At 40.7% G+C, this 14722-nt stretch overlaps 1 protein-coding gene across 2 annotated transcripts in view; it reads left to right on the forward strand.

The window, feature by feature from the left end:
* FNDC1 (fibronectin type III domain containing 1) overlaps positions 1-14722 on the forward strand; it is a 192895-nt gene that overhangs the window by 51281 nt on the left and 126892 nt on the right. Inside the window, exon 2 of one of the 2 annotated variants that reach the window (XM_075597092.1) lies at positions 11883-12072. In XM_075597092.1, the coding sequence (XP_075453207.1) occupies positions 11883-12072 (190 nt within the window). Of the gene's footprint in view, positions 1-11877; positions 12073-14722 lie in introns of both variants that reach the window. The other variant, XM_075597091.1, reaches the window with a different exon arrangement.

Below are 14722 nucleotides of genomic sequence, written 5' to 3' on the forward strand. Positions count from 1 at the left end.
ATTTAAACAATGCATGGAGATACCAGAGCCTGTATCTCGGTAAGCAGGGGGTCCCAAGGCTGAAATTAGTGCAGTCTAGCTCTGGAAACCCCCTGCTTAAATACTGTGTTACAGTATTAAAATAAATAAAAGCCGCTTCATTACCTTTATTGGCTAGCCCCGAAGGTAATGAAGGGGTTAAACATGAGTACCTGGTTTGTTGGGGCTAGAGGGGGTGGATGAAGGGATAATTTCTCCAGGGTGTGTGATTAGGCCTACCGGGAAGGTTGCGGGTGGGGTTAACCCCTTCATTACCTTAGAGGTAGTAACCACTAAGGTAATGAAGGAGTTAACCTGTCACGAGGGAGACCCCAAGAGCGGGTAGGACCTTGGTGGCCAAAACAGTGGGGAGCAGGCAATACTCATCAGGTCACAGGCAGATGGCAGATAGCGTGGTCAGGGTCACAGGCAGAGGTCGGAAGCAGAAGGCAGATAGCGTGGTTGGAGGCAGACAGCGTGGTCGGGGTCACAGGCGAGGTGGGTGGCAGGTGGCATGCTTGGGGTCACAGGCAGAGGTCGGCAGCAGAAATGGGATGGGAACAGGACTAGGACTAGGGAACAGGACTGTGACTCACAAGCTGGAAACAGACAGGGAGAAGCCAGTATATAGGCAAGGTACAATACATTACACACTAGCCAATAAACCCATTGATTGTGACTGTGGTAAACCATGTCCACAATATGGGCATGGATAGCCACAATGGCAATGAATGGGCAACCTAACATTTTTAAAGAACCATAAAATACATTAAATTTAAATAAAAACAAACATTTGACAATACACCCATTGATTTTTCACTGTAGTTAACCATGGCTACAATATGTACATGGATTACCACAATGGTAATGAATGGGCAAACTAAAAAAAAATGTAATAAAATAAATTACAACTACATTAAAAAAAAATTGCCATAAAATGCATTGATTGTCACTGTGCTTATCTATACCCTGAAAGGAGCATAGATAAACGCATTGCTAGTCAATGGGCATCCTAAAAAAATAAATTGATATCCAATCAATGTTTTTCTTACCTTTGGCGGGATGAAAATTCCCCCTCCTCATCGAACTGTGGCACCAACTCTTGCCCCATGATGCAATGATCCTCAACAGTATGATACAAAGGAATCCATGAGCCTCAGTTGCTTGAAGTGGAGTCTCCGTTGAGTACTGTAGTTCTTTCTTATTTTCTTCGTATTTTCATCCTTTTCTTCTTTTTTCTCTTCTTGTAATCCAACAGGTCCAGGAGATGTTTATCTGATGGCTTGCTGGCTTCAAATGAGATGTAAATGCCTTTATATAAGACCTGTGACATCACATTTGACAGACAAATGGTACATCATCAATTCGATTGTTGGATGTACCATGTGATGGCTTCCTTTAAAAACAAACATATGTGACGTCATCTTAAAGAGAGGGAAGCCAGCCAAGCAGGTAGCATATGCTTCCCTCCCTTTAAGATGAGGTCACATCATTAAAAAAAAATGGAAGCCATCGCATGGTACATCCACCAATCGGATTGGTGATGTACCATTTGTTTGCAAATGTAACACCACAGGACTTATATTAAGTATGTCACATCTCATTTGAACACAATAAGCTATCTGATCAACATCTCCTGGATCTGTTGCATTACAAAGAAGAGAAGAAAGAAGAAAAAGATGAAGAGAAGAAGAAAAGAAACAAGAATGAACTACAGTCCTCACAGGAGACTCCTCTTAAAGCAACTGAGGATCATGGACTTCTTCGCATCATGCTAATGAGGATTATTACATTGTGGGGCAATAGTTGGTGCCACGGTTGGATGAGGAGGGTGAATTTTCATCCCAGCAAAGGTAAGAAACACATTGATTGCATTTGATTTATTTGCGTTTTTTAGGATGCCCATTGACTGGCAATGTGTTTATCTTTGTGCTTTCAGGGTATAAATAAGCCCAGTGAAAGAGAAACAAAAGCTGTGTGGGGCTCCAACATAAATCAACAGCCATATAAGCCCATGACAGATTAAATACCGTGCGTTATGTCCTTGAAGTATCCCACATGAATGAAATGATAACAACACCAACATCCACTATAATTCGAATAGCTGGATAGAGTTCCACTTCTTGAATAGTGAGAACTCTCACTGGCTAGTGTCCAGGCATAAAGGCATCAATATGGATAAATAGGTGTAAGAGAGTAGAATAACTCACATTTGCTGGGTCTTGGGTGAGACATACCTCCACAGGCATGTGCTTCCGGTACTCCGCAGGATCCAAACGAGCAGGTAAGGAGAATTGGAGCACTACTTAGAACAGTAGAAAAAACTGCAGGAGAGTGGGTACCATGATAAAAACATTTAATGGATCAGTGCATAACTACAAAACGAGCCCAAAGGCCCCCACCAACGTGTTTTGGCAAATGTTTGTTTTGATTTAATTGTAATATTTTTTTTTTATTTTGTGTTTTGTTAGCATGCCCATTCATTGCCTTTGAGGCAATACATGCCCATATTGTGGGCATGGTTTACCACAGTCACAATCAATGGGTTTATTGGCAAGTGTAATGTCCTGTTATGTCAATGTTATTTTATTGTGTATTTCTTTTGTTTTGCAAACAAATGGGCAAACGTGCTATTAGCCATTTTTGGCTACTAGTGTTTTTGCCCATTTGTATGTGTGGTGATGGGGATAGAGGAGGTGAGAAAAGGGGGTAGTGGGCCCGGAGAGGGATGTTAGGCCTCCCGGATGGGTAGCATCCAGGGCTAATCTCTTAATTACTATACTACTTATAGACAAAATAAGGAAACATACTATTCCACTTCACACCTTATTTAGGATTGTTGAAACATCGATGAAGCGCCTAATTTTTTTTTACAATTCGAGAATATCTCCACTTTATTGAAATTTGATGAATCTGGCCCAATTTTTGATGTGTAACATGGTTTTAAAATGCTCCTCCAATACATGCCCTAATTTATTTTATATATTACATTTGTAAATTTGGTTACTCTTCTACTACCCCTATGTTATAAGAACTATGTTTATATTTTAGATACACTTTAATTTATTCTATACCTTATCTTTTTTTACATATGATTTAGGTCACTGTCTGCTAGAGAGTAAAGAAAGGTGGATAGCCCTGTTGGTCCTTTCTTCCGTGTATTAACAAAGAAGGGAGAGGGAGTAGGTGGTACTTTTATTGGACCAAAAAGAAGTTATTTATTTATAAAATGTTCTACCAGGATTAATACATTTAGAGTTACCTCTCATTTTCAAGTATGTCCTTGGAACAGAGTTATAACAATACATGGTTACATTAAATGTACAGGGTTATACAGTCAATTCACAAACATTTCATGGACAGATAGAGTTGGAAAATTGGGTACAGGGGATAAAAGGGTTGGAGAGTTTGATTGAAATACAGCAATTTTAACACCAATAAACATCAGAGAACAGCAGCAAACAGCTCACACCCTTTGGCTGCACCAAAGGCTGTGCGCCTTTGGGGCGACACCGATGTAGACTGAAGGGGTTCCGATTGACTGCAGCTGTTATGTTACAAGCTTTCGAACCAATCGGGTCCTTCATCTGTTATGTCATCTAGAGAATGCACATACACTTATGATAGTAGTTTTTTTTTTAGATATTATCTAGGTTTATGAGTGATGTGTGTTTATTTTTCTAATATGTTGTCACTTACGGTTAATCGGTTGCTTAGCAACGAGTGTCAGTTTTGTCTCTTGTTTTTTTGCGTCCGATTTAAACTCCTGCCCATAATTTCCCTCCCCTAAACATAGCGTCTGTGTGTATAAGTAGCTGCATGGTAGTACTCATTTTTATCTTGACAAAGGTCAGATTGAGTGACTGAAACGTTGATAATTTCTGTTCTATTATAAATTTGCTATTTTTTCCACGTTCAGTGGCGTGCTGTTTCATCTCCTGCATTGTTATTGCACTCATTAAGGAGTCAATGTTGTAAAAAATTGTTAAATGATGATGTGCCAGCTTTGACGCAGCTTGTCTCATTAATGGGTTAATGGCATTAGCTATAACTGTATTTCCTACCAGTACATTTAAATTCGCTGCATAGTATGTACATGAAACATGTAAGTGGTAGTGTGCATATTCTTGGCATCTAGAGATTGGGGGGGAAAGTATTTTATTAACTGTTGCATGCGTTTCATTACAGCCCATGCAATGTTGTACTGGAACTCATTGTAAGAATAATACATGCTAAATCTAACAGCCGAGTTTCTGAAGGATTGATATGAAACATATGGTTTTTGGAGCCTGGGGTATCATGCTTTCTTGAGGGGAAACCGGTGAGGAAGCTTTAAGGCTTAGGTATCCCTTACTGGTGTGTGTGCCTGGAGATTACTGCTGGCACATTTATTTATTTATTATTTATAAAATGTTTTACCAGGAAGTAATACATTGAGAGTTACCTCTCGTTTCAAGTATGTCCTGGGCATAGAGTTAAGATGACAAATACATGGTTACAAATACATAGCTACATAAGTGAATAGGGTATACATTATATACAAGACATTGCATGCACAGATAATATATATTATAGGCGTATAATACATGTCCGAAGAAATCAGTGTGCATGCGCAACTTGACAAAATAGTGACGTCCAGTTCACTACAGGTAAGGAAACGAAGGCCCTGAGCCTTTTGCAATTCAATAGCTCTAATCGGCATTAACCGTCAGAACCATAGGTGACGTACAAGTAATGTTGACTTTGACCCTGTTTCAAAAAAGCAGTCCAGAATAATACTCCCCCCTCGCCCCCCACACACTTTCATCTCAATGTCAGGAATAATATCCACACGTGAGAACCTAATTAGAACCCCACATGATAAAGCTAGCAAAGTTCTAGACGGTTCAACCTAAGCAAGTTTATATGAACCAGTAATATCGTGGAGATAGTGGTGAACTGCTCCAAAAATTTAACAGGAAAAACTTTAAAAAAAAAAAAGAAATCATTGATTTTGGAGATTTAAAGAGCCGTTTTTATTACCTATTTGTACTACTGACTTTTTGAAAACCACGACTGCCCAGATGAAGCAAAACATTTTGGTAGCTTTACCACCTGATCATAAGCTAATAGTTCAGACCTTGTTAACCATTTCTAAACCCACTGCATTCCAGTTAGTAATAGCTGTGCTTTCTTGTCTCTTTAAAGCTCTGCATTCTGGTTCATAATAGCCTTGCATTTCTATTGGAAACTTGGGGAATCAGGACTGCCTTGGTAATATATGGTGTTAGGTTGGCATTATTACGGGATAAAAGATGTCTTTACGTATAAAACATCCTTAACTTCTTCCAGTGGTCAAATTCGGACTTTCCCTTCAACAGTTATTACTCTTTGTTCTCCACTTATTCATAGATTTTGTGCTCCTTACTACCACTTCCCTTCCAGGACAATACTTGTCAGGTAACATGGCCAACACAATGATTCATTTGAAAATACAATGAGATTCACAGGACATATGCAGAATACTGATTATATAATAGAATATGAAGTAGCAGAATAGAAAGCCCTATGACTGACCAGTTTTGTTTGCATCCGGGTTCCTGGCACATTAAAGTGACTTTCTGAAACCCTAATGTTATCCTATGAACTGCTAAAATGAGAGGCAGTGCTGTTCAAAGCAATAGTCTAATTCTATAAAGCAACGCCAACATTGAACTGGTTTTCCTATTTAAAAAAAAAATGCCATTATTAAGTGGTGTAGAATTTGTATTAATTTCTTCTTTGCCAAAAAAGGGTTACAGTACTGTTATCCAACAAAGATACACATTGCATATAGTAACACAAATCTTTATAGTTGTTGGTCGCCACACAGTATAGGAAAAGTGTTGTTGGTTCAAGTGGTGTTGGTTCAAATTTGTAATTTGTACAGTACTGTGCTACTGTGTCAATTTCAGGTGTTTAAAAGCCAGACCACTAAAATGCAATTTTCTGCACTCGCGTCTTAAGGCGGTACGGTTGGAAGAAATCCTGTGCCATGACATGAGTATTCCGAGGTATACACCGCGTGAATTGTTTCAATAACGGCCGCTGCATCTGTATTCCTTGAATTTCTACCCTACATTTCACAGTCTTTTCAAATGATTCAAGCTAAATCAATAAGTGGTGTGGGGTCTTATCTGAATGCCTTAGTAATTCTCTCAACTCTCATCAACCCTCTAAAGTGATTCACTTTTTATTGCATCTTAAAATCAGAACCTCTGTGGGTTTAATTCAACCAACCATATGATCTTTGCTCAACAATCTGGAAAAGAATGTAGCTTGGATGCAGACAGGGCTGTACAGAGACAAGTTAAGACGTAGTTATATATACGTAGTTTGTAATACAGAGCTTGTTTCTAGTTTTATTTAAAAATGAAATGGTAAAATAAACAGAGACAAAGGAAGGAATTTGGCTGTGTTTTAGTTTCAGGTATAAAAAAATGTATGGGGTGGACCCTTTTTATATATATATTGCAGATGCAGTATTTTCATTTCATCTGAGGTAGCAAAGAAAACATTATTTTTTATGCATTGGTAGACAATTTTATTTATGAGGCATATCCAATTTAGTGCTTAAACTGCTGATTTGGCAACTGCCATGAGGATCTTGGAACACAAAAAGTTACAAGCTGGTATATACGAGTCTGATGAACTGAGTAGAAAAGAGGCACATTCAACTGATCATATAATTATATTCAGGGCTGCTAACCGCTTTCCCAGTCCCAGTACTACAGTTTCCACCGGGCCCCCATGCCAGCGACCTTGCGAGTTCCCCCCTCTTTCTCTTCCACTCAGGCCTCCTTACCACCTCACACTCTCACCACTCTATTTCCCTCCCCTTCTCAAACTCCCCTTTCTATTTCCCTCCCCTTCTCATACACCCTCCTTTTGTCCTCTCCCGCCCCATGTATTTCTCTCCCCATCTCGCTCCCCCTCTTCCTGTCCCTCACACCTTCACCAATCCCACCCTCTCTCTTACACACACCTCTCTCTTCTCCCCTCCCTCCCTTCTCCCCTCCCTCCCTCTCTTCCCCCTCCCTCTCTTCCCCCTCCCTCTCTTCCCCCTCTTCCTCTCCCTCACACCTTCACCTATCCCACCCCTCTCTTACAAACCCCTCTCTCTTTCTCCCTCCCTGCCCCTCTTTCCCCACCCTTTCTTCTCCCCCCTCAGTCTCTTCTCTCCTCCCTCCCTCTCTTCCATTTCCCTCTCTCCCCCTCCCTTTCTCCCCCCTCCCTTTCTCCCCCCTCCCTTTCTCCCCCCTCCCTTTCTCCCCCCTCCCTTTCTCCCCCCTCCCTTTCTCCCCCCTCCTTTTCTCCCCCTCCCTTTCTCCCCCTCCCTTTCTCCCCCTCCCTTTCTCCCCCTCCCTTTCTCCCCCCCTCCCTTTCTCCCCCCCTCCCTTTCTCCCCCCCTCCCTTTCTCCTCCCCTCCCTTTCTCCCCCTACCTTTCTCCCCCCCTCCCTTTCCCCCCTCCCTTTCTCCTCCCCTCCCTTTCTCCTCCCCTCCCTTTCTCCCCTCTACCTTTCTCCACCCCTCCCTTTCTCCACCCTCCCTCTCTTCCACCCTCCCTCTCTTCCACCCTCCCTCTTTCTCTATACCAACCCTCCCCTCCCTTTGTCTAACTCCCCCCTCCCTCCCTACCCCCCTACCGCCTTCTTTTTATATTATATCGTTTTAAACTTTAATTTCTACTCCACTCATAGACCCACAAATCAATGTTGATCTACAATATTTGCATACATTTCATTTTCTATATATATAGTGTTGTGCTGTGTGCTGGGTGATAATGGTGAAAGGCGGGGTTGCAGACCTGTCTAAGACATGCAAATGAGCATACAGTAATATTTCCATTTGCTATATGCTTTGCTGTGGAGGGTTTTTGTCACTTTTTTTACCCACCATAACTTTACAAAGTATATTAATTTATATACTGTATATATATATATATATATATTTATACATATTTATATAAATATATTTATATACATATATATATATATATATATATATATGAGTGAAAAGAGAAAAAAGTAACCCGTATGGGAGCACTCAGGTATGCAATTGATATATTTGTTTATTTATTTGACACAGTGCAAAAAGGGATGAATAAACAGTACATGATTAAAAACACTTAAAAAAGAGGCATGGACCCCTGTCACGGGTGCTACCCTTAAACACAAGTGAACAGCACTAGGGAACGACACAAGTTGTCAACCCTAAACATGAAAAGGATAGTGACTCAAAAAACACTAGGGTAAATCAAAAGTGAATCACAACAGGTTAATGGGTTCAAAGGCACCTATACAAGGCTAAGAATAGTACACACTACACACCAAAAAGTAGACTGGTCAAAATATAAATGACAGTCTCAGAGCATCATACATCTGCATAAGCATACAGTAATATAACCAATACCAACAGCGCAAATAAATCATTTGTAGGTAAGATGGTATGTTGGAATGAAATCCCTAGATGTGTAGAACATTAAAGTTTGTGAATAGCATGTATAGGAAAATGCCTAATGAACGCCTATTAAATAACCTTGTGTTTGTTATCAGTATCCCTAGTGAAAAAATGAAATGTCACAGTCCAGAGAAGTAGTTTGCATAAGTGCTGGGTAGCATAGTTACGTGAACCATGGGTCAGGGGTCCTGCCTAGCACCCCCACTCCGACGCGTTTCGTCCAGAGACTTTGACTAGGAGTGGTGAGGGAACTAAGCTGGATACTGTTTATATAGGGTTGCTTTTCGCGCCAAAAACGGATGGGGGCGGCAGCAGCTGCAGGTGCTTAAGTGAATTGCTGCTAGTGTGCCGTGTCTGCGTGTCAGACTGGCACGCATGATGTCGGCTCGAGTAATATGCGCATGCACGGCTTGTAAGTACTAAGTCCTACAGGTATGTCTACTGCGCATGTGCATAATGTGGCATCCTAATCTCTACGCCTAATATAGTATGCAAAGCGTCGCGACACTCTGTTAGTGCGTGTCAGCTTGGACCGCACACCGCGCATGCGCGCTGAGTGTGTCAGTTGATCCATGCGATCTTGCACAGTGGCGCCAACAAAGATGACTGTGGTGGCAGTAATAAATGCCCATTATCACATCTATTCAGGATATTAAAGAGATCAATGTAATTAAAGTCCACAAATGATAAAAAGAGCAACAAGCATAATTCAAAACGAATCTATGGAGTACCACAGAGAAAAACCCATATATGGGAGCTGTAACAGCGCTCCCTAATGGAACGGAGGCATATTGAATGCATATTGTTATATTACAATGAGCTGTGTACCCTCAGTATTTGGGCCAGATAACATAACACATCCAACCTTGTGCAATACAAAAGAGAAATGAAAAACATATACAACATGTATCAATGTAGTCAAAATATGACAGAGTCCATTGAATAGTATTTAAGTCCGTGGTGTCCAACTTTTTATCCCCATTATTCCAGGAATGTGCCAGGTAAGTTAATTCCAGATATGTCCAAAATTGAAATATTTTTGCATCCACGATTACGGTAAGCACATGGAGGTGAATTCCTTCCGCATGATTACTGATGACTTGTAATGTCTCTCTGTTGTATTAGTCCGTAGGTGTTATCCATTGTTCTGTAGTGTATGGATCATGTAGAGACTTGATTACACAGGCATGGAAAATTGGGACGCTGTATTCCGAATTCCATGGTTGATATGGCTTATGGTCAGGAAGATCTCTAACTTGAGCCTTTCAATAGCATGCAGTATCTAGAAGATTAGACAAAATACATGCAGTAAGTGCACTCATCAAGTTGAATATAGAACATTTACCTATTGACAGACAGAGTTAGAACAGTTGTGTGTTACAAGAACATGGCATAGCCAATATAGTCATTCAGACCTTTCGGAATCATTGAGTTGATTTGTGTAATCCACCTGGTCTCTTTTTTTAGGAGAGCTTTTTCCAGGTCGCCTCCACGTATACCGAGGGAGACTTTGTCAAGCGCAAAGGCCCTTAGTAACGTAGTGTCCGCCGCATGTTTATTCAAAAAATGCCTGGCGACACTTGTAATTTTTTTGAAGCTATCAAGGTCCCTTTGCGCATTCTTGATGTTCCTGACATGTTCCAAAACCCGAAATCTAACTTTTCTTGTAGTCATGCCTACATAAGGTAGATCACAGGGGCATAGGATACAATAGATCACCCCTTTAGATTTACAGTTGAGCGTGGAGCGAATTGTGTAGACATGGGTCTTTTGACTATTTGGGAACGTGAGTCTATTTTCCATATGTTTGCAAGCTGAGCATTTGGAACATTTGGCAAATCCTATGCGTGGGGTAACAGACAAAAAAGTTTTATCAACATGTGGGATGTAATGACTGTTGACCAAAGTATCTTTAAGATTTGGTGCCCGGCGGCTTGTCATAGTGACTTGTTTGCCCAGGGCTTGTGCCAGGTCAGGATCAGTCATTAACACCCCCCAATGTTGCTGTAAGACCCCACGTAGTAGTGGCCATTGCTGATTGTAAGACCCCACAAAGCGGATAACTTTTTTGTCTTTTGTCTTACGCTTGGGTTGTAAGAGGGAAGTACGGGTTTTGCTCAGGCTATTCCGGTACCCTCTCTCTACCATGGTCTTACTATAGCCTCGTTGTAAAAATCTTGATTTCATTTCCCTTGATCGTAAGTCAAAGTCATGAATTGACGAGACATTTCTCTTCAGTCTGAGAAACTCGCTTGTGGGGATGCCTTTCACTTGGTGGGGGGGATGAAAGCTTTTGGCGTGCAAGATCGAATTTGTAGCGGTGTGTTTCCGAAAAATGTCAGTACACAGCACTCCACCCTCGCCAATACTGATTGTCAAGTCCAGAAACTCGATTTTTATTGGATAAACAGTATCCAGCTTTAGTTCCCTCACCACTCCTAGTCAAAGTCTCTGGACGAAACGCGTCGGAGTGGGGGTGCTAGGCAGGACCCCTGACCCATGGTTCACGTAACTATGCTACCCAGCACTTATGCAAACTACTTCTCTGGACTGTGACATTTCATTTTTTCACTAGGGATACTGATAACAAACACAAGGTTATTTAATAGGCGTTCATTAGGCATTTTCCTATACATGCTATTCACAAACCTTAATGTTCTACACATCTAGGGATTTCATTCCAACATACCATCTTACCTACAAATGATTTATTTGCGCTGTTGGTATTGGTTATATTACTGTATGCTTATGCAGATGTATGATGCTCTGAGACTGTCATTTATATTTTGACCAGTCTACTTTTTGGTGTGTAGTGTGTACTATTCTTAGCCTTGTATAGGTGCCTTTGAACCCATTAACCTGTTGTGATTCACTTTTGATTTACCCTAGTGTTTTTTGAGTCACTATCCTTTTCATGTTTAGGGTTGACAACTTGTGTCGTTCCCTAGTGCTGTTCACTTGTGTTTAAGGGTAGCACCCGTGACAGGGGTCCATGCCTCTTTTTTAAGTGTTTTTAATCATGTACTGTTTATTCATCCCTTTTTGCACTGTGTCAAATAAATAAACAAATATATCAATTGCATACCTGAGTGCTCCCATACGGGTTACTTTTTTCTCTTTTCACTCACATAATTCACAACCCGTGAGCACCGCCAAATCTTACTCATGTAAAGCAAATAGTATATTTTCTTTGGCTTATGGTGGCATGAAATTTGTACAAGTAGATGCGAGGTTTTTCTTCCCTATCCCTTCCCCCTCTTTTTCCCCCGTTATTTGAACATATATTTATATATATATATATATATATATATTTATATATATATATATATATTATGTCCTTTGATCCAGGTTTCACTTATTGTTGTCTTGTGTCTTTTAAGAAAAGAAGGTTCCAAGCAGACCATTCAGACTACGCGCTCGACCTTCTGAAGGCCGTCCATCTGCTCTCCATTCAGCAGGTCTGAGAAGTCCACGCAGATTTGGAGGGTTGCTCTCCAATCATGAAGAGAGCAGCAGAAAGGTTAACTACGCTCCATTTAAACCGGTCGTACGAAACCAAGAAGATAGAAAACGGGGTAAACTACATTTCTACTTTATTTCTAAAAGTTTAGAAAGAAAAATAAATGTGAATGTGTCAATAGGAAGGAAAAGAGTAAAGATTATATTGAGCAAAAAAGATTTGCGAGGTCTACTCTGTATCAAGGCAAATCTGCATCATATAGTATGTGTTCAAGGAACCATGCATGTATTACTTCCTGGTAATGAGCTACGTGAAGGTGAAAGAAAACGGCGCTAACTCTATTAGTGTACACTAATAATATACAGTGAATATTTTGACCAAAACAGTTAATTGTTAAACAGTGATATTGTGTTCAAATAACGTGATAATATTATTGAAAGGTTCAAACCCCCTGCTCAAACCCAGCTGGTGGGGACTGGTTTCGCTAGTCCCACAAATCGTCACTCTCCAGTTGTAATCCAGGGGGAGCATGAAGGGAAAAGAACATAAAACAAGAAAAACAATCTAAGTGCAGACAATAAAATTCAAGTGATATAAATTCTGCGTTCTTTCTTGGCTCATATGTGATGTCTACTTACAAGATGTAAGTCAAAATCAAGCGGTTTTGACACTCAATGGTCTCTGCTGTGCAGGTATTCCCACCAGGTGATAGGGTCTCCAGCTCTCAGCTCCGCAGCATAGTGTATGTAAAAGAAATACAAACCATAGTGCAGACCAGTATAATGTAAAAAAACTAGACTTTATGGGGTTTAAAAAATGAACACTTACAATAAAAACAAGTATTTCAGGCATGTACCACAATCATTGTGATCAAAGAGAGAAGATTTTTTGGTTTACACATCAGGCTCACCCGCCTCCTCCGGTGTGACTTGGTGTGGACCACCACTCTCAGGGACTTTGTACCTCCAGCGGTGGGCGCATTGATCCAGGTCTCTCTTCCCTTGTGGGTTCCCTCTTCTGTGGGTCGATCACCTTCCCATAACAGCTGCCCGCAGGCACTGTGGAGTTCTTCACTGGGATACAGCCTCTCTGATGGATGTTTCAGCTTCACTCGCACACCGATGCGTCACTTCCGCTCCGTCCCGATACGTCACTTCCGGTCGCGGTTCTGTGAGTATCTGTCAGTAAATTTCTCCTCTCTTCTCTCTCCTCTCTGGGCGGCTACCACAGCAGAGTGGTAGCCGCCCAGAGAGGAGAGAGAAGAGAGGAGAAATTTACTGACAGATACTCACAGAACCGCGACCGGAAGTGACGTATCGGGACGGAGCGGAAGTGACGCATCGGTGTGCGAGTGAAGCTGAAACATCCATCAGAGAGGCTGTATCCCAGTGAAGAACTCCACAGTGCCTGCGGGCAGCTGTTATGGGAAGGTGATCGACCCACAGAAGAGGGAACCCACAAGGGAAGAGAGACCTGGATCAATGCGCCCACCGCTGGAGGTACAAAGTCCCTGAGAGTGGTGGTCCACACCAAGTCACACCGGAGGAGGCGGGTGAGCCTGATGTGTAAACCAAAAAATCTTCTCTCTTTGATCACAATGATTGTGGTACATGCCTGAAATACTTGTTTTTATTGTAAGTGTTCATTTTTTAAACCCCATAAAGTCTAGTTTTTTTACATTATACTGGTCTGCACTATGGTTTGTATTTCTTTTACATACACTTTGCTGCGGAGCTGAGAGCTGGAGACCCTATCACCTGGTGGGAATACCTGCACAGCAGAGACCATTGAGTGTCAAAACCGCTTGATTTTGACTTACATCTTGTAAGTAGACATCACATATGAGCCAAGAAAGAACGCAGAATTTATATCACTTGAATTTTATTGTCTGCACTTAGATTGTTTTTCTTGTTTTATGTTCTTTTCCCTTCATGCTCCCCCTGGATTACAACTGGAGAGTTACTTCCTGGTAAAACATCTTATAAATAAAATGCCTTGATATACTGTATGCACTTCTATGTGTTTGATACAGTACTGTATATTGCCATTAGCCCAATGCATTGCAAGGTGGCAAAACTGTAAACAGTGTCCTGATCATGATTTTAAAGATATTGTAGTAAACATATATATATATATTTATTTATATATAGATATATATAGCTCAACCCCCTTATAACGCTGTGCTTGGGGTCCAAAGAATCGCATCGCGTTATAAGCGGATCGCATTAGAAATAATATACAATTGTATGCATGTACAATAAAGTATTTAAGATATCAATAATTGTGTTGTAAAGTATTCATAAATATGAAAATTGGGAGCCACGTATGCATCGTGTTATAAGCAGATTCGAGTTGTAACGGATCGCGTTATAACGGGGTTGAGCTATATAATTATTATTATTTTTTTTTTTAAAGGATACTCGGGTGTGTCACTTTCATCAAAACATGTAAAAACAAAAGAAAAAATATATATTTATATAGACCAACTCTGTGTGTGTGTGTATGTGTATATATATATATATATACATATACATATATATACATATACATATACATATACATATACATATATATATATATATACATATACAGTGTTTGACAAACCTATACATTTGCTCGCCCCGGGCGAGTGGATTTAACATCGTGGCGAGCTTCTATTGGCCCAAGCAGCACACGTGTGGTACTAGGTGGCGAGTAGATTTTTTTGTTCGGCGAGTAGATTTTTTGGTGATTTGTCGACCACTGTACATATATATACATATACA

This window comes from Ascaphus truei, chromosome 4, assembly GCF_040206685.1.
Source record: "Ascaphus truei isolate aAscTru1 chromosome 4, aAscTru1.hap1, whole genome shotgun sequence".
Classification (NCBI taxonomy): domain Eukaryota; kingdom Metazoa; phylum Chordata; class Amphibia; order Anura; family Ascaphidae; genus Ascaphus; species Ascaphus truei.